Raw genomic sequence first — 20943 nt, 5'->3', positions numbered from 1 at the left:
TTGTTTTTATTTATGAATGACTTCAATTCTAAATCAGTATTGGGAACCACAAAGAAACAACAGTTTGTCTCTTATCTCCACTTCATTTCAGTAAAACACTACAGTACTGTGTCCCTGTGTCCAATAATTATATGAATATTTCTCTATATGTAGATACAGACAATGCAGTAATACAGAATACAACTGAGGGGATAACCTCCCTCATGCTGGGGAGTGGGACTGCAGTAACCTAGTTTCCATTAAAAGATATTGCAAATTGTAACCAGACTTTCAAACTGAAAAAGATAAAGTGTTTCCATCCACTACCATTATCCACTGCTGTTGAGTTAATTTAGGATGAAGTTAGTTCCAGAAGTAGTTTGGCCAATTAATCTGGATTCAGCCGAAGAAATGGCATCATAAATCGTCCATCTGCTGTCTCGGTTTCATAAAATTTGCATCGGCTATAGAAAATTCCAAGTTAGTTCATCGAGATGAACGCTGGTCACCACACAAGCAATGTAAGAAGGTGCAGCTTGATGACATAAATCATTGCAGCTTCCGATCGATCATTATAAAAATATGTGCCTCTTGCAGTAAGTTGAGGAATGTTGCTGTTGTTGCGTTTCAATTTGATGATTTCTGATCGTCATCCTTTATTTGCTGAATCAGTTTCCATTGCACTCATTCATTTTTCATCTACCATGCCAAGTTTTCAAGTGTCAACGCTTGAAATATTTTCTGTTTTTCCATTCAGGTTTTTTTTGTAATGTGCAAATCAGAAACGTGCTTGAAAATAGACTGATGGAAACTCATGCTATGACTTCAGTGGCATTAAAGCAGGGTGGAGTTAAAATGAACATGTTTTGTATTTGAAAAAAGACTGACCGAAATGATTAGTCACTGAAGTTGACATCAGAATATTTACAGGCAATGTTTTGGTCTTTAACAAAGCATTAAAGTTTTAATTTGATACTAAAACAGTTTTCCTACTAATCTTTGGTGGTGAGCAGAACATCATTGGATTTTGTTGTAGTTTGTTCTGTTGCCTTGGGAAGACAGGATGCAGAAAAGGTCTGACTCTGGGAACACGTTGTTTGCTGGCAGTTTATGACCCAAACTCCCTGGAATAATAGGAGTAAATGAATGAACAACCACACGAATCACCAGTGCTGGTGTAGTTCACCGTACAGTTTGAGCAGCCGCTGCAGTTACACGAGTCATCATAGCTGAAGTTGTTGAACGTGACTCATCTGTTTCCTGTCCATATTCACCCATTTCTGTCACCTGTCTCTCTCTGGACTTCACTCACAACTGAGTTTTACAGCTTTATAATGAAAAAGGTTAGAGACTGCAGGAAAAACAAAATTGCTTAGTAGCACAAATAGTCTACACACACTTGACCTCTTTCACATGTTACTTTATGGCACACGGTGCCATTTCCTTTGCATCGGAGCTGGTTAATGACAGGCTGAGAAGAAAGATTGTAAGAGTGGGAGGGGAAGGTGTGGCTCGCTGTAAAGATATGGCAACAGAGATGATGAAAAGATCAGGCCTCCTGCAGGACTAAACCCATTGTTAACTTGACAGTATTCACTCAGCTTGGTAATATGTATGTTTGTTATTTGTCATTATAATCATGTTAAGGTTATTACATTTGAAGTCATCGTTGTGTGTTTTGTCACTAACGTGACTGGGACATACCAAGTACAATGACTTTAATATTACGTAATAGGCTCTACCCATTCTTTCTCTTTCCTTCTTTCCTTCTTCATTCTTGTAAGGGATACAACTTTTTTTTTTGTGCTGTCAGATAATGTCCAATCTGTTGTTATAAACTCAATTAAAACCGTGAAAGTATGGATAGTAAAGTAATAGTATGTCAAACATAACACATTGATTTGTAATGGTTAATGAGGTTACTGTGTCATTTCCTGTCACTTATAAGTGTGCAGAATTTTCCCATTTCTTCAAGTTAATACATCCACTCTTTCAATATAACAGTATGAAACATTTTGAACAACATGGCAGCACTTTAAGTAAACTGTATTCAAGCAAAAATGTATGTAGCTATAAGGGTATGAGTGTATTTATTAGTGTACCTAATGTAGTGTATCCTCCTTATTAGTATCTTGTTCTAGAGTTTCTATCAATTTGTCTTACAGAAAATATAGCTGTATGCTATGATATAGCATTTAACAGTGTGTTAATAAGTAATTGAATGTGTTTATCCTCTTGCTAATGGTAACTATGGCCCTTTATTTGCATTATTATATATATAACATAATTATTTGTTCATCCACTACATCCCTGTTATCTGTACTGTGTAAAAGCAGGTCGAGCTGTCACACATCTCTCTCCATGTGCACTCAGAGTGAGACGGAGCGGTGCATTTGTGTGGCGTGGCTGGTGTGGTCCCATATGTGAATAATTAGGGCAACCTGGAGTTATTCCTTGGCACAAAAACTCTTTCATAGGCTCATGAGGAGATCAAAACAGACTCTTGCTGAGTGTGTTAAGTAATGAATCATTGTTTGAAAATGTGAAGGCAACAGAAAAAGCACACTTGGCTACACTTCTTACTAGAGAATCTAATAGCACTTGCTCTTTGTATTGTTTATATAATGTTTTTGCAGCCTCTTGAGATGTTACTCAACTCATTTATGCTTATCGGCTCTGTCAGATTACAGAGACATGACATATTGAAACACTCATTTCAGCTGCTTACATGCATGTTCACAATGTTCACTGAAGTTATAATGTTATAATGTTCAGTGGTTGAAGGAAGAGCTTTGAGAGTTAGACCAAAGGTCAATTATAATTCATTCACAACTCGGAGGTCTTTGTATACAATACAGATGAACCAGATTGGGCCGCTATTTACATGCAGAAACACAGTTTGTGGTATACTTAGCCATCTCTAAACAGTGATTTTAAAAAAAGGGAAGTGGGGCTTCATCGACATTTTAGAATATCCTCCCAGGATGTTGGCTGCCGTCCATAGTCCAGCACTTCCTGTGCTTCTACTCCCAACACTTCCTGTCCCTGAGCTCCAGCCATGATCAACAGGAAGATTAGTGTGTGGTGGACTTTGTGTTTCTCTAGTGCTTAATAGTGGTTGTAGTAAAGTAAATGTCAAATACAAAAACAATCTTAAATCCACAAATCAGCTCACCAGTGGTTAGCCGTCTAATGGCAGAAACTGTATGTCTCTCTGTACAGAACTGTATCTGGTCTAAAGAACCATAATTACATTTTCTATGTGGATGACACTGAAGATATTCCCCACGACAGTTCATGTGAATCATACTCGTACATTTATTTTAGCAGTAATCCATATCTTAAGTACAGCTTTCCCAAGATAATCACGCTGTCAGAATCACTTGAAGGTATCATCTCTTTGCTGCTTTGTGTGCTCGATAGACTCAAACGTTTTCTGCTCCCACTGTAACAGATTTGGTTGAAAGAGTTACTTCCTGGTGTCACTGTTTTCATTGGACCTTCTCCCTGGGAATAGCTCAGCTTTCAAATATACCTTCCACATGTTGATGCTTTTTGGCAGTCTTTGGCATTCTGGGGGAACACTCCCATGTTGCTTGTGGCTAAGCTGACGATGCAGGCCAAGGTTGTGGGTTCTCGTTCCAGTGAGGAGCAGAATATATTTGTACAATTCGTTTGAGCAAAGCTACATTTGCTATAATGTCTGTGGAGCATTTGGAAAGTGGTTGATGTGCATGAACCATTTCAAATCCACTACATGAAATCACTTTTTATGGTTGCGTGCGTTATTCACTGACACACTTACAAAATGTCCAGTGATATCTTTGTCAAACCAGGATCCCTGCAGGATCCAAACATAGACACCATTTTGCCTGAAAGAACCACACATCAACATTTATTCAAAGGTTGTTTACTTGTCCCATCACCCGCCATCTATTTATACCAAAATCTCATTAAGATTCATGAAAATTCCAAGAAAAGCACAAGTGCTTCGTCATCATTTTCAGCCCTCTATCAGTTGACATTTGACGTATGGGTGGCAGTCGACTTCTTGTCAGGATTTTAACTCCTCAGTGTTTTTATAGCAGTTTTGAACTAAGCCCTAAATCCAGCCCACGAATCTTTGTGAAAGCCAGGATACATGTTGTCGAAAAATGGCACAAAGAACTCCTTTTGATGCTTGTCTGGAGGTTCAGTAAATCCACCCTTTTCACCTCATGACATGCTGGTCTACACCTACTCTGTGCGAGATTGTTTTCCATTAAGACGTGACATGCGTCTGTCTTTGCATGTCACGTCTTAATGGAAAACAATCTCGCACATTTGCAGTCAGTGTAGCGTGCAGCAGTGTCAGGAATAACTTCCCCTGAACCTCAACAGTAATGTGCTGCTTATTAGCCCAGTGCCCCAGAATCAGCCAGTAATTAGATTCCTCTGTCCTTGATCCACTCCCTAATACATTTAATACACTGAGGTATTCTAATGTGCTGCATGTCCACATTCCAGTGTAGACTGCTACTGAGTGGATGTTATCAACAATGGCATTGAGGTCAGTTAAAAAAAGCACAATGCTTTATTCCAATATATTGTAATAAAAGTCACTGTACATTTATTCGCTCTTTTGCAGAGAATATTCTTCTAAAGTGTTTATTAGCTGTTGGATCAGCTATATTTAGCCAATATGTTTTCCGTGTCCACTCATCCATGTGCTGAGATGACTTTGTCTTTACATTATATATGAAGCTATAGTCAGTCAGCTTAGCTTTGCACCAAGCAAGGAAAAGCAGCAATAAATAACCACCTGCCAGCATTAAATCTCATTATATTAATGTATAATAAGTAGTTTGTTAAATTTTAAAATACACATTACGCTTGTTAGCCTTAAAGGTGCTACAAGATGTAGATGTTTTTGTTCAGATATGAACTCGAATGTCACTAAAATTAAGCCCAGGCATTTTCACAATTTGCTGGTAGTGTGTGAGGAACACAGCTGGGTTAGACACATTCACAGCAGTTGTGGAAATGTTCTTGCTTTTTTCAGACAGGTTTTTTTAAGAATCTTCTCAAAATTTGACTAGGGTGCTGAAAGGAAGTGTCGCAGGAAAAAATGTCTCGAGCAACATTCCTTTACATTTGCATTCTTGTATACAGTCCCTCCAGACTCATTCTGGAAAATATCCAGCGTTACGTGCATGACTGAAACCAGCTTGAGTTTCACATTTGTGACATTTGCATATTAATTCAGCTTGATAACAGAGCACCAAAAGTGCACAGTCACAATCTTCCTGGTAATGCCTCACACATTTCTCCATAGTTTGTTTTACCATATAAGGCGGTGTGCGTTCCGGGCAGTGTAGGAATGTAAAGTGGGTGCTACAGAAAGGGGCATGGTTAGAGACAGAGTCTGAAAGAACAATCAAAGGGAGGAAATGAAAGGATGTCGGGCTGCTGACTTCCTGTCACTCTTTCTACATCCTCGTGCATTAAGTGATGCTATAGTCTATTACTGTTGTAAAGTCACCGGCCCATTAGTTTCAATTCACTGTTGGATTTTCCTCAACGTAACTGCTCTTGTCAAGTTTCTGGTTTAAAATGTCTATTAAAAGTATATCTATGAAAAGTTGCTGTCTGTCACACACTGGTTAAGCTATTTTCTGAAGCTGTGGGGGGAAGTATTTTTAGTTGCACCATCAGAATTTTCTCTTCACTGGTCAAGGATCAGACATCATGAGACGGGAGAGAATGTACACGATATATTCAAGTGTGTTTTTTTTTTTTAAGGGGAACTGGAGCCAGATAAAGCACACAGGTCAAACATATATGATTGTGTGTGTAGATATACAGTGGTATTGTCTCCATCTTTTGAGTTTGGGTGTTGCTTAACAACAAACATTTCACTGTGCAGGAAACCAGCTGGTTGCTAGCTGGTGATTATAGTGTGTGTGTGTGTGTATGTGTTTTTGAAGGAGACCGAATGAGAGTTTCTGTTGGCATGTTTGTGTGTGGGGACATTACAGAATCTGAGTTGCCAGTGTAGTTGACCTATACCTCATGAATAGCGTGTTTGTTTTCGTGCTGGCTCAATTCTTCACAACACATTGCTTCACTTGGGACTCAGGAAGTAACGATATCTGTTATTCCAGGCTCCAGTAGGATTTTGGTCAGCCCTCTTCTGTAGCCAGATGCTGATGAGATTTCAAGGTGTTTTGACTGATTTATGACTTTTTCTGGAGTCTGTGTTGGGTTAGGTTTTCCTCTGTCAAGTGCTGGTTGTTTTAAGACACGTTAACCCCCGTTTGACAGACGTTTCCTGACTCGTATCAGCCGCTGCTCCTGGAAGCTCTAGTCTGTGTGGAGGAGGCCGAGACTTGGGGGAAAGGAAGGATGAAAAAGAAGAGGAGAAAATAATGACAGGCCGGTTGGCCTTAATATAAGAAAAATATGACGTGGGGAAAATCATAAAAAAAAGGAAATAGGCTAGTGAATATTGAGTCTGTGACAGAATGGAAGACGAGCCTGGATGGAGCTCTAGTTTTTCGGTTCCACTGAGCTTTCTGAGCTCTCTATCTTTGTGTTTTCTCTTTTAGAGAGGATCACGCTGAACTTGTGACAGAAGGATTCACATACACATGCAAACGTAGGGGCAGACACTGACTGTTGATTTGACTTCTGGACTGAATGTTGAGCTAATGAGTCACTGACCTACTAACTGCCGCTTTGCAGCTGTGCAGCTGTGCACAGAAGAATGCCCGTATGAAGAAGTCCTCAGCTGATTCATTTTAGAACCAAGGAGTGTAAACTTGTGGAAGGGTTTAATGGTTCTGTATTACAAGGGTTCAGAAGTGCAGTTATGTGGTACTTTTATGGCTGTAAACTTAATTTAACAGCTTCTTTTAAGGGAATGTTTGCATGAAAACTGTGTTGCGCTGGATTTAAGTTATAATGTGGCTCCCTAGGAGGTAGTGTTGGAAAAACTGACCAACTGAGAGGAAATGTCTGTAGTTGACTGTTTGCTTTTTTCCCCTCTCTCTGCCTTTGTTTACCAAGGGCAGATGAGAAGAAGCCCATTTGTTCTCCCTTCTTACTCAAGTTGTGCATTCACGTTCCCTGGAGATTGAGATTTCTTTTAGCACTTCATTCAAATCTGAAGTCCAGCGATCTTCAGATATTATAAAGGATTCCCGTCTCCAGCTTGACTCAGCAGTTGGGGCTACTGTTTCATCAAAGGCTGTTTATCACAGGTAGTTGCAGCTACTGCAGACGATCCTCCAGAGGCCTCCAGCTGTTTCTGTTTCAGGGATTATACGTCAGGTCGAGTAAGATATTGATTTGTGAAACATGAGTAACCCCAGAGAGCGCAAGGAGAATAGATAACAGCGTCTTACATTGAATTCAATGTGTTTTATTTCACTTGCAAACCCTAGTGTGATAGAGAAATTGTAAAATAATGAATGTAATTGATTTGAGTTAATTAAGAGTAAAATATATACTTTATTCACAGACCACATTTTAAATCAGAAGTGGTTGGGTTTAGTAATACTGGACACCCTGAGTAAACTGCTGTGCTTCTTCAATGAGAAAAGCATGATGAAAAACCTCCTGATTTAGGCAGTGACATTTCCACAGGCCTTCTTCATCTTTCTTTTTTATGTCTGTCTGTCTCGCACCACTGCCCTCAGTTTGAGCCTTTTCCGGGTGAAAAGTCTGAATGAAGGACTAAAAGTTCTCTCTCCTCCCATTTATTTCTTTTCATCAGGCGGAGGGTGATGTAGCAGCTCTAAACCGTAGAATCCAGCTGGTAGAGGAGGAGTTGGACCGAGCCCAGGAGAGGCTGGCCACAGCTCTGCAGAAACTGGAGGAGGCTGAGAAAGCTGCAGATGAGAGTGAGAGGTCAGTGCAAAATACATCAACTTTAATATTCTCTTAGACATCTGTATTTCATTCTTTTTGCAGGTTGGCAATTATGATTCTCACTGTAGCGTGAGATCACGTTTCACCTCACCTGCTTTTCATAACATTGCGTAACCTGATAGCTTATTTGTTTGTCTTGTGCATTTGGAATAATTCTTCCTTATTTCTCTCTGTGTCTTGCCCATTCAGAGGAATGAAGGTGATTGAGAACCGAGCGATGAAGGACGAGGAGAGGATGGAGATCCAGGAGATGCAGCTGAAGGAGGCCAAACACATCGCAGAGGAGGCTGACCGTAAATATGAGGAGGTGAGCTAGCTGGGAGTAAGGTTTACATTTTAAAATGTGAAAAGACACTCTGCCCTTATTTTAATTTTTAAAAGTTAAAGTTCATTTATTTTATTTATGCTTTTCAACCCAGGTGGCTCGTAAGCTGGTAATCCTGGAGGGAGAGCTGGAGAGAGCTGAGGATAGGGCCGAGCTCGCAGAATGGTAAACCTGATCAAAACCCAAAAGTACAAACACAGACTGAATGCACTTCTCACCCACTACATCTAACCTAAACGTGTGTTTATGATTATCTCCACAGTAAAGCCAGTGACCTTGAGGAGGAGCTGAAAAATGTGACCAACAACCTGAAATCCTTAGAAGCTCAGTCTGAGAAGGTGAGAGTCCTTTTAGGCTCCCTATAGAGACTGCAGCAAACTCAAGATGATTATTATAGTATGTCACCACATCACCATGGTAGTGTTTCAAACTGACTTCATTTTAAGTTATATATCAAGCCCGACTTACAGACCTAACCTTTTATTTCCTACTCCGCCTGATTGGATGGAGACCAGTGCTCCTTTGACATGTAGCTGATTAAATATTTGATTTACAAAGTCTGTGACAAATTAGCCACTTTAGAGTTAATGGTGACGCTGTTTCAGCATGTGTGAAGCAGCAGCCAGTACAGACCTGCAGCACATTCCTACTGTGTGCTGTGCACCTCCCCAGGCACAGACACGCAGCATGACAGCATGCCAACATGCCAAGCTCACCACAATTGCTCCCCTTTTGCAATACCTGCCCTCACCTCGTTCAGTCAGGCCACGGATGACATCACAGCTCAACTTGTTTTCAGTCTAGGCCAACACCTTTCCTCTTTTGTGCAACTGCGTCCCTTTTTGCATGTCATTCCTTAATGGGAGTGGTTTAAAGCACGGAATAATAATCTTTGGATGATGGTGCATGTGAAAGCATGTATTTGTGTTTCCACCTGTAATTAAGAAACTGTTTTTGTTTGTGCTTCTCTCCGTCAACAGTACTCAGAAAAAGAAGACAAGTACGAGGAGGAGATCAAAATATTGACCGACAAACTGAAGGAGGTGGGTGCCGATACTTTTGATCCCGCAGCAGAAGATGTATTTCACCTCCCGGCAATTAACATTTCTGAACATATTATAAATTTGACACAATTAAGTAATGTGGCACATAAAGAGGATATTATTTAGATGGATGGATAGATACTTTATTCATTCAGAAGGAAATTCAAGGTATGCAGTAGCTTATTGAGGACTACACACACGCATATCAAATCCAGGACATACCTGCACTCCCACATTTCCTGTCACTCGTGTGACTCAGCATTTACATCACATACGTGATGTTTTTTTTTTCTTACTTATTTTTAAAATGCATATAAACATGTTAGTCTGAAATTGCACTAAATCAGTCTTTCAAGGGTTGTGGGTTTGATTCCCAGCTCCGTTTATCGCTTAAGTCCATGTTGAGTGTGACTGATCGAAAACGTGAACGAATGTGCGAGTCAATGGGTGAATGGTTAAACTGTTGTGTAAAGCAGCTTTGAGTAAGTAAGTAAGTAAGTAAAGCGCTATACATACATGCTCCACTGTACCCATCCCTCTGGATTTGACTTGAAAATAAAAGAATAGGCCAGAACACAGAAAAAAGTGAGCAAAACATGGCAAATTCCTGATGAGGAGACCAAATGTAAATGCTTGACATACTACCGACTAACTGCAAGTTAAAGATGTTTTGCTCTGTGACATAATAGGTCAAACGCAAACCGATTGCCCATTAATGTTTGTATATTGAGACAAGGACAGTTAAACGACGTAGCAGGGCTATCGTGGCTCAGATTAACTGTGCATGGAAAAGTACTGATTGTATACTCGCAGTATTTTCAAAAGGCAAATACCAGGATAAAATGAACCCTGTGTATGACAAGCACAAGCACTTAACTATTCATTATGTGCATGCTGAAAAACTGGTTGCTTTTTGGTGATGAGCTGCTCTTCCAAATGTGCATTAGAGCAGTGATGCATGTTTTATCTGTTGTTACACACCCTGTGACATTCTGTGTCTGTGTTCCTGTCAGGCTGAAACCCGTGCAGAGTTTGCAGAGAGGACAGTGGCCAAACTGGAAAAGTCCATCGATGACCTGGAAGGTATGAGACTTTGTGAAATGTTGATGATTTGTTTCGAATTTTGTATCGAAATGTACACATTTCTTCCAACATGACAAGGCTACATAAAATAGATGTCTCTTATCAATCCAGCCGTCATCTCTTTACTCAAAGGCACAGAGGTATAGTTCAATTTGCCAGGTCCCGGAAGGAATGTCCTATTTCTGCAACACTGGAAATATTTTCCATGGAAAGGAAAATGATTGCTGCCAAATGTATGGAAATCCACTTCACTAAGACAAGCTTATAAAATGTACTTGTTCCTGAAGGAAAACTTCTCCGTGTCAGTCATGTTGCAGAGAAGGCAGGATGTGCGTGTATGTTTTATTGTGCTCAAAGCTCACCCAGGAAAAGAACTGCAATTATATGTGCATTATCTTTTCTTCCAAGCAATTTTCTGCGTCTTTAAAAAACCCTGACCTATTTTTTTTGTCCTCTCTTTCCTCTCTCTGCTTTTTGCCTCCATCTGTCTCTCATTGTCGTCCTGTCCGTTGGCTTGTTTGTCTCGCCGCTCTCCTTGACTCCTGCCTCTTCATCCTGTCCACCTCTGACCTCCAGATGAACTGTATGCTCAGAAGCTGAAGTACAAGGCCATTAGTGAGGAGCTGGACCATGCTCTCAATGACATGACATCTCTGTAGATGCTCTGCTTCTCTCTGCCTTCTCACTTCCCTTTTCCTGTCTTCCTCTGAATGTTTGGACTCGTGTCTTCTCCCTCTGTGGACGACAGCACATGTGCCTTCTGCCCATCTTACGATTCAAAGAAGTCATTAAAAGCCACTTTGCAGCTTATGTCTCTGTGCTTGTTAAAGTGTGAGTTTCCTACATACTGCAGTCTCACTCTTGTTTTTATTTGAAGTAGGTAAAAAGCAAATTGTTGTCGTTTTAATTGTTACTGTACATCATCCATCTCATTGTCGTTTCTAAAAGGTGAGCTCTCCTAGTGAGATTTACTCTGGTTTTGCTGTGAATTAATCCTTTTTTCAGTTCACTTTAACCCTTTAGAAACATTTTTTTAATTTTTTTTTTTTAATTTATCAACACAATTGTTCACTTGCTAGGAAGTCTGCACAGTGTGTCCGTGTGTTTCTCCAACTATACCTTATCAGAAAGTTAGAGTCTATGGTTCACGCGTGTGGTTGCCATTTTTGCATGCAGCACAACTTAATCGAAGTGGTTATGCAAACCATCTGTCCAGTAAAACTGCTCTGTTCACTTTTGTTTAACGGATGTCTCATGGCAAACCTGTAGCGTACAGGAGAATGAATTATTAGCATGACGTTGCTATTGTTTAGAACAATGATGTTTACTGATTGCTGATGACTCACTGTGTCCCTTTCTCTTTCTCGCTCTACTTACTCTACAGATAAATTAGCAAGTGCCAAAGAGGAGAATCTGAGCATGCAGCAAGTCCTGGACCAGACCCTGCAGGACCTGAACAGCTTATAAATGTGCAGAGAGGAAACTGGAGAGGATGACATCGTCATTGTAACATTCCATTACCCGTTCGACTCCATTCCACATTTCGAGCTGTAAAATCTTTATACCCTCACGTAACAGGGTTTTTAACTTAATGCTTGTCCCTTGAAGTTTTTTTTTTTCTTCAATATGAGAAGTAATTTTGAAATGATATTTTCTTTAAATCTCCAGCTGTGATAACAGAAATTCTCACCTGAATTTTTTTCTTTTTTTTGACCACTCCTTCAGAAAGAACTGGCATTTAATACCGCCCAAAGAAACGTCAGATTTGGTCACTCAACCACTTGGCTCAATTTTACATTTTATGTGCACATACATACATACATTACACCGCTGTCTGATTATACTAATACATGGGCTACAGATGGTATTGGGTTTCTCTCACTCAACATTAGTGCAGCTCTCAAGTGCCACCTAGTGGTGATTCTGAACATGCTTTAACAACTAACTGAAGAGGCTTATTAACGCGTCTGTCTCAGTCGTGCTCACATAAATCTGTGTTTAAAGCAGCAAGATGGTCAAATGGACATGTGGCTTGGGGAAAGGTTTTCATTCATAAATAAAAAAGTCATGTTGGCACATGCTGCTCAGTCACATTTGGTGTCTCTACATTTAAATTAAAACCAATCTCTCCTGTGGCCGACATGTTGAAGACACAGAATATCGATAGTGCATTCATTTTCATTGGCACTCCTTATAGTGTGGGAATCTGTATTGACATTATCTATATACATTACATTCATGACATGAACACCTTTCCTGAAGCTAACCTCCTCTCCACTGCCACAGATTTCATAATGTGGCCAATATTTACTAGATTTACAAACTGTTGTACTTATATGAGCGAGCTAAACCCCAAACCACTGGCAGCTTGGTTAAGTTTTGCCAACCATGGATACTTATTGTATATAGTAGAATAATGTTAGGTATGTGAGAAGTTTTATTTTTGACTTTTTTGGGGGATGTTGTTTCAATTGCGCCACTTATTTTTTTTGCCAGGGGAAGTCTTAAGACCAAAGAACTCACATAAGATAGGCAACACATTTTGAATACCTTTTTTTTATTTTTGTTTTATTTCGATGGCCATCTTGGTTTCATTTTGTGCCAGGGCCATGAATCGTGCATCACATTTGATCAAGGCTGTTTTGAAATATTTCATTCATCACCCCCTCTATGTCAGTCTAATAAATGTTTTACAGAAATCACGACTCCTTTGAGCCCCTTTTTTTTTCTTTGCATTTCATTGATTACAAAACACATTTCACTTAAATCATCAGCTTTAAATTGCATCATGTGCCTCATCATTGTTATTCTATTATCTATACAATTTAATCCAAGCATATGGGAGTGTCTAAAATTTCCTGACACAGCTCATTCCCCCTCTTCCCCATTCAACCCCACAGGGGGAGTTCATTTTCCACACAATCAGATTACACATTAAGGTGATTTATCTGCTTTGGATGGTGTAAACAGCCATACATTTAATTACAGAGTGTGAGGCTAAGCCTCATTTGGTAATTTACTGCCTGTTATTCAATTCAGGTGCTTGTTTGCGCAGTGATGTGTTTAAGTGATGTTTCCTTCTGAAGGCACAGCCTAGAGCGGGAGAAGGAAAAAGAGAACAACATGTTAGTATCTCAGCATAAACAGTAGGGAGTTGCAGTAGAGACTCAAAAAAGAAACGAAACAGCAGTGTTAAAATAAGCAGTTTGTGACACTTCTCACCGGCTGTTATTTTGCATTTCCCTCCTTGTGGTTGGCAGAGGATTAAAGAGCAGCCTGAACAAGGTACCACTGTCTGGGCATGGCTGAAGATGGTGGTAATCCTGTAGCAGCCTGTTAAATAGTCAATACAGAAATGAGATTAGCCCACTTTAAATGACAAAAAGTATGATGAAAATAACATATGGAGTTACCTATGCATTTAACATCCAAGAAGTAGGAGTTAGGACTCTGAACCAGCCTCTTCTTCTTGTGTCTTCTCCTCTCCTCAGTGAAGCTGGGGTGCATCAGATCCTTTGCCAGCTGTGATTAAAAATAAAGCAAGCAACATTAATATTAGCATTGAACCATTAAACACAACTACAAAATGCTTGCATATACATAATGTAAAAATTACATTTGGCAAGTAGTTACATACTGTATGTGCAAACGAGCAGATATAATCAAGCATACACGCCAAAACATACAATAAAATGAGGCCAAATGTAGAGTGATATAGAAAAGTTCTATGCAGGTTATTTTACTTTATTTTGAGGCCTTATAAAACATACAACTTTTTCAGCACATGATTTGACGATAACGATGATTTTTCTTAACCTAAACCTACAACTGAATGATATTTGTATTAACTCTGTTATTACACCTCCTACAGTCAGAAGAATGAATTACATGTGCACAGACATGTCCAGGCAAGTCCTGGCACCATCTCGGACACACACATATACTGTACCTGTACATTTTCAGGGCACATAACATGCATAACCAGTAAAGACTACATCGCATGTAGTGACTCATTAATTACACTTTATCAATAAGGTTCCACTGTGACAACTTTCTTTCAGCCAGACATGATTTGCATAAACAAATGATTCATTGACAGTAAGACATTCATATAATCTTACAGTCAGGCATAATCTTCTGAATAACAAAAAAGAAGAAATATTTACTTACAGACATTGTTTTAAAATCAGATCAGGATTTTAGTACGAGACAAATACAACGCAAACAGGTGCAGTCTGTCCAAACCACAAAAACACTGATTGTTGTTGAATTGATGACAAACGTTAAGAACCAGCGAAAGAGACTGCGTGAGAGGGCGGTGTCTCTGTTGTTAGGGGAGGGGCACATCTTAGAACGTCACGAAGAAAACTAAATAATTACTAAATAATTCATTTATTCGAGACAGCAACAGGTTTTCCAAACGTTTACTTATATTTGACATAAACAGCAGCAAACAGTTTATGTAGAAATGGAAATTGTTGGAAAAAGACATTATAGAAAATAAAAGTGGTTAAAAAATACATATAACAACGAAGAACATTTCCTTTCATCCTACAATAGATCTATAGATTGCCTATATTTATATTATATTATATTATATTATTACACTACACTACACTACATTATATTATATTACATTTAGAGTACTTCTAATGCAATAGTATGTGCAAATTAGGCGCCCCCAGGAAGTTAATCTGGTCATAGGTCTTGACATAATATATTTAAAAAATAGACGTTTAAACTTTAATATATTCATAATACGACACTCTGCATTGGTCTTTTTTTCAGGTATGCAATAGATGCATGCGTATGTGTGCGTGACTGAAAGTCTCAGTGAACAACAGTTAAAAGTGAAACTACCTTCCGCCAGGCCTGGTGTTAAGAGTCACAGCATCATTACTGCACTACTACGTGTCGCTGTGATATAATTTGTCTAATTTTGATCGATTACTCAACAATATATTCGTGTGAGGACCGTGGTCATCCCGTAGACATTAAATAACCAGTGTACATTAGTCCGGGTGACATGATACATAAAAACGAACACACCCACTGGGGGAGCAGACTTCCGGAGCCACGACGACAGAGAAGAGTGGCAGTTGATTTGACCACACGGCTGCTCACCGCACTGACGTTTCTGTCTCCACACCGGGCGGGATATCCGCAGTAGTAAGCTAGCTAATAACATGGCGAAGACTTACGATTACTTGTTCAAACTACTTTTAATCGGCGATTCGGGCGTCGGAAAGACCTGCGTGCTCTTCAGATTTTCAGAGGATGCCTTCAACTCAACGTTTATCTCTACTATAGGTGGGTAAAAGTATGTTTTATAGGAGTGTCTTGGGCGAAAAGGGGCACAAGGAGCAGCCCATCCTGTCGTGCTAATTTGTTGCTAGCTCCTCTGGCTAGCGATCATGTTGTGCTAATGGCTATTCAGGAAGCAGCCAAGCCGGCGTGAAATATGGGCTTTTCCCTCAACAGTCAGTGATATTATAACCAACCGTGATGCTACAAAATAGCATCTGAATACATTTTCAACTGAAGCAGCAACCCAGCCCGTGGTTTTAATGGAATATCGGATACGGCTTGACTATGCCAAGTTGAGCTAACTGGCTACCAGGGCTGTCAGTGAGCTAGCGTCAGTGGGCAGTGTCATTCCTTCATATGACCAGCTGTCTGTACTTTGCTCACTCCTATCACCAACTATCTGTTCTAATGAGGTCACATTCGTTACTGTCACTACCAACGTGATGCTGAAATTTGACCCTGCGTTACTCTAAGAGTTAGTTCTTCTTAAGTTGATAAATAACGTGATTTTGTTTGTTTGCTTGTTTTCCAGGTATTGACTTCAAAATCAGAACAATAGAACTAGATGGGAAGAAGATCAAGCTACAGATATGGTAATTAAGTCCTGACAGTGTCACTTACAGATTGAGAGGTAGAGGTCATTAACATTCACTTATCAGGTGCATCTTTTGTAAAGTTGTGTAAATATTAGTGACATCTATAAGTGAGACTGAGATTGTAACAAACTCCTCTGCTCACTCCTCCCTTCCTGTGCTTGACCGGAAACTACAGTGGCCTTGGTTCGTCTTTGTTAACTCTGACCAGTTAGTCCATTTGTGCTGCTGTACAAACAAACACTCATTGGTACTATATTCTATTTCTGTCAATAAAGGCTCACACATGTTACACATTGGACCTTTTAATACTTCAGGCCTTCATTGTGGTGGTTACGAATAACAACTTTATATACTACTGATGAAGACATTGGTCCATTACGGTTTTCACTTTAACATTCAATAACTAAGCTAAGTTAAAGGCATATTTTGCTGATGCATTTATCTCCTAGCCTATGACCTAGTCATTTAGTAAGCACTCTATGTGGAAAACACCCAAATATACAGTCTGCCCTTTTAATGAACTGGGCAAACAACATTGGAAACACCTCCCAGTGCAACACAATACTTGCATTGCAGTGCAAAATATAGCCATCTAAATGACTACATAAATTGAACATTTTATTCACATTGGTTGGGTGTGTTCATTGCATAATATAATAGAACAATAGGTCACTTACTGTTGCTGTGTTGTAATGCACAAGCCATATAAATAGATTGTTTCACCAAAAGCACATAGATATAGATAAAAACTTATTTATTGAATACTCTTTATGATAGTAGGAGCCTGTAAACGAGTTACATAATCGTTTAACACCTTATCCATTAACAAGTACAATGTAGGTTTCCTGTTTAACATTTTGTACCAGTTTTGTTCTCCCCTGACTATAATGGCTTCATGTTTTGTTCTTGCATTTAAAAAAGAAAATACTTTCATGAGTTATTTAAAGTGAAGTGATAACTTTTGTATCATGTGAATTTCTCTGTGAGATGAATAAAGTATCTATCTATCTATCATCAGTATGCATGTGTGCGGACTTTATTCAGCTTGACTGTTGTCAACAGCATTAGTGCTACTGTTAGAGCTTACCAACAACATTTCCTTGTAATTACATGAGTCTGTCCAGTCCTTATTATCTTAACAGTTGGTGGTTTGTTTCTTTATTTGTTTACTGACTGAGCTTTGGGCATAGTAGTGACTAGTTTTTGGTCTTACAGGGGAGTTGTCCTTCTCTATGTATTCAAAAGTTTTGTCAAAATAAGTTAAGATGTGTTTTCTGTGTAGGGATACAGCAGGACAGGAGAGGTTCAGGACCATCACAACAGCCTACTACAGAGGAGCCATGGTAAGTTGCATTATCAGTGTTTCAGCTCAAAGCAAATACAATTAGAGATTATCTCTGGCATCTGATTCTGAAGCGGTCGTCTTTCATGTGTGCACTACTTAACCTTTTCCCAGAACGACTATTAACACTGTTTTATCGGGACCCTTGATGTATATTTGATCACCTCTTTCACTTTAGTCCAATATCTGTTTGTGTGCTCGATTGGTCTTTGTTGTCCTTGGGTATTTTAAATGCCATGCCTTCACTTGTGGCTGCACAATCATGTGATCCATGGCTAATTCTTCTCTAAGTCCTTTTCTACGAACTAACAAGAATTAGCGTGGAATTACTCCATTGTTGTGTGGCTGCTCAGTTCTTTCTTCTGTAAACTCTCCAGGGCATCATGTTGGTGTATGACATAACCAACGAGAAGTCTTTCGACAACATCAAGAACTGGATACGGAATATAGAAGAGGTAACCATTTTACACTTTTTGAAATCTGTCTAATTGGGTGTAGTCTGTTTGCTTGGGCTGGACGATGTGACCAAAAATGAATGAAAGCTATCACAATGAATACTGGGTAAATAAAGAAAGGTATTTGCTCTTGAGTGAAAGTTCAATAGTTAATAGCAGTTTTATTCTAATTTATAATCAGAACAACAAACAGTAGAGAAACATTTCACACATATGAGGTAAAGTGATTGTGTTTTACATCTTAATGTGTGTTTGCACAATTCATATACAATAGTATAGTAACATACCAACGTTTTGTCTTCCACAGCACGCCTCAGCAGATGTAGAGCGGATGGTTCTTGGAAACAAATGTGATGTTAATGACAAGCGACAGGTGTCCAAAGACAGAGGAGAGAAGGTGAAGTGATGAATCTGACAAAATGTGCACTGAGTGCTCGATTAAACGTGCTCTAGAGCAGTGTTCTCTTTGTGCGCATAATTATTAACTTTACTCTGTTCTCCTGCACTCAGCTGGCGCTGGAGTACGGCATCAAGTTCATGGAGACCAGTGCAAAGGCAAACATCAATGTTGAGAATGTGAGTGCAACAATGCATTTCTTTGTCTTGCCCTTTGAAGATCCTTGTTATCTCAAACCTACATAAGACAATCGTCCAGTCTCCCTGGGTTATACATTTAACTCAAGACAATAATCATTCTAAATCACTTAATCGGCTATAATTTAATTGTAATCACATGGTTCGTTCACTGCAAACAGTGTTATGTACTTTGTCATGCAGTAATTGATGAGTAAGGGCCGGGTCATACTTAACACATGTTCAAAAATGCCTGCGGTTCTGTTCGTACTAAACTGACGTACTCAATCTCATATTCCATTTTAGTAGCTGTGAACCATGAAATTAACCATACTTGTGTTTCTTTGTATTCTTTGAGTGCCGACTTGTATATGTGTGGTTTCCAGTGAACATCCTCTTGTGACCTCAAGCTCATTTCCATGGTTATTGTCTTCTACATTGTCTCTTTTGAACGAAACAAGAGCACCCCCACCAACTGTGTTGAGCTACAGGGAACATTCATACTGGCCGCTTGGAATCAAACTTGACGAGTGTGCGGATTTGTCCATATAGGGTCCACATGGGCCGTTGTGGAAATGGGCAGATAATTAAATCTAAGGTCATGCGGACACACGCAGAAAGTATGACCCGGCCCTAAGAATCAATCGTATTTCTTATGGTTTTGTCACTTTAACTTATGTCACATTCTTCCTCCTTGGGTCCAATATCCTGAACACTGTTATGTATGAATTTGCTCACCTGTTCTCATCTGCAGGCCTTCCTAACCCTCGCCAGAGACATCAAAGCAAAAATGGACAAGAAACTGGTAAGGATACAGAAAAGTGGACAGCTGATTAATGAGTTTTGGTGCAGTGTGTTATCTGCATGGGTGTTTTTGTTTGTTCTCATATTGTGGTTTCTCATGCTTGTGTATTTTTAGGAGGGCAACAACCCGCAGGGCAGCAGTCAAGGAGTAAAGATTACAGAACAGCCCAAGAAGAGCAGTTTCTTTCGCTGCACACTCCTGTGAGGAGACTGGAGCGTTGGCATCCACCATCGCCTTAACTGTGTCCCCCACTGGACAGAACTGGACAGAGCACACTCTGATATCCATCGCTTTTATCCCTCCCCTTGTCTTCCTCTGCCTTCTTCGCATTTGTCCTGTGATTATTTACTGGGAACAACAAAAATGTATTGCAACCCTTGACTACCAGTCGTCTATGGCCTCTGTTACATGCAGTATCACATATCTACTTATGTAATTTATTTTACAGTTGTTCCTTAGACCTGTGGATCCAAATTAATTCCCTACATTTTGTAGACTTTTAAAGACTGCCTCCACTTAAGACACTCGGAGTAGTCCAGCAGACTTTTTTTTTGTAAGTATTTGTAATTTTCTTACAATATTGTCTGACGTGTTTTGTCACTCTGTGAAGTCGTATTTATTCAGTCCTTATCTCTAAAAGTAGCCCCAAGTAATATTTCTAGATTATTCTCCCTCATCTAATGGAGTATCTAATTTTTATATACTCAATCATATAATGCAATCTACTGACTGTATGATCCAAGTACAATCCAATTTAGTCCCAGTTTATGAATTACTGTATCGCTGATTTAGGTGACCCACATTCCTTTATATGCACATTAGGTCAAGACAGCATATAAATATATCTTATCTAGTATTATTCACCGTATAAAACAGCAGTGCCAGTGCGTTTTACTCATATCAACGTTGAAGTTTACATTCCCTCTGTCCACCTGTTCTACTCATGTCTCTGTTGATTTCCTAGGCTGAAACATTCCATTCATTCCTCTTGTGAACACTGAAATGTGCAATGTAGTGTATTTAGAGTCCAGTATTCACATGTTTGCAGTACATTTTTAGGGCACACTGATTCCTTCTCTCCGTGTTGCTATTTGCAATAGCAATACCTAACTCTCACACCTGGAGGCAATGCAGCTGCACAGCAGCGGCAGAGAAGGAATCGAAGCGCTTAATCATTGCGTTCATACTTGTTTCTGGTTGTCAGTTCCATTGGGGGAACACGACTGTTTTTTTCTGGGCCTTGGATCGGGGCTGTGCTGTAGCAGTATTTATGGAGTGAAAACAAAACATAGCACCAAATGACAAAGTGCCCTTTTATGTTCTTATTGATTATGCACTTTTCTTTTGTTCGTTCTGTGAAAAAAAAAAAAGTTCTTAACGTGTTGACTATGTTTGTTGCGAGTCTTAACTGAAAGCAGAGATTATTCATGCACAACTTTCCCTGTTCCCTATCTGTTTTTTTTCGCTAAAAACATCTGTGCACTGACATTGCCTACGATTTAAAGATATAACCTTTTCATTTAA

General features: G+C 39.4%; 3 protein-coding genes across 8 annotated transcripts in view; 2 read left to right on the top strand and 1 right to left on the bottom strand.

The window, feature by feature from the left end:
• The window catches only part of tpm4a (tropomyosin 4a), a 21810-nt gene extending 8767 nt beyond the window's left edge, over window positions 1-13043 (top strand). For 3 of the 5 annotated variants that reach the window (XM_058639482.1, XM_058639480.1, XM_058639483.1), the window contains 7 exons: window positions 7736-7869; window positions 8080-8197; window positions 8310-8380; window positions 8478-8553; window positions 9196-9258; window positions 10272-10341; window positions 11726-13043. In XM_058639482.1, the coding sequence (XP_058495465.1) occupies window positions 7736-7869; window positions 8080-8197; window positions 8310-8380; window positions 8478-8553; window positions 9196-9258; window positions 10272-10341; window positions 11726-11808 (615 nt within the window). In that variant the 3' untranslated portion in view covers window positions 11809-13043. Of the gene's footprint in view, window positions 1-7735; window positions 7870-8079; window positions 8198-8309; window positions 8381-8477; window positions 8554-9195; window positions 9259-10271; window positions 10342-10917; window positions 11189-11725 lie in introns of those variants that run through there. The other 2 variants (XM_058639481.1, XM_058639484.1) reach the window with 1 other exon arrangement.
• Window positions 12880-15529, bottom strand: LOC131466271 (small ribosomal subunit protein eS27-like). Of its 2 annotated transcripts, XM_058639486.1 has the most exons (5): window positions 15395-15529; window positions 13755-13863; window positions 13564-13674; window positions 13352-13434; window positions 12880-13321 (listed from the first exon to the last, which is right to left on the bottom strand). In XM_058639486.1, exons 1-4 carry the CDS (start codon window positions 15527-15529, stop codon window positions 13358-13360), a joined length of 432 nt encoding a protein of 143 aa, XP_058495469.1. In that variant the 3' UTR covers window positions 12880-13321; window positions 13352-13357. The 2 variants fall into 2 exon arrangements, with proteins under 2 accessions (XP_058495469.1, XP_058495470.1); XM_058639487.1 differs by lacking the exon at window positions 15395-15529 and adding an exon at window positions 14512-14669 and having other exon boundaries at window positions 12880-13434.
• Window positions 15519-20943, top strand: LOC131466270 (ras-related protein Rab-8A). Its single transcript, XM_058639485.1, has 8 exons — window positions 15519-15651; window positions 16181-16241; window positions 17527-17587; window positions 17964-18041; window positions 18349-18438; window positions 18552-18617; window positions 19369-19419; window positions 19534-20943. Exons 1-8 carry the CDS (start codon window positions 15528-15530, stop codon window positions 19621-19623), a joined length of 621 nt encoding a protein of 206 aa, XP_058495468.1. The 5' UTR covers window positions 15519-15527; the 3' UTR covers window positions 19624-20943.

The sequence above is a fragment of the Solea solea genome, chromosome 9 (genome assembly GCF_958295425.1).
Source record: "Solea solea chromosome 9, fSolSol10.1, whole genome shotgun sequence".
Classification (NCBI taxonomy): Eukaryota; Metazoa; Chordata; class Actinopteri; order Pleuronectiformes; family Soleidae; genus Solea; species Solea solea.
The sequence above is the reverse complement of the archived record's forward strand: the minus strand, read 5'-3'. Positions and strand labels throughout refer to the sequence as shown.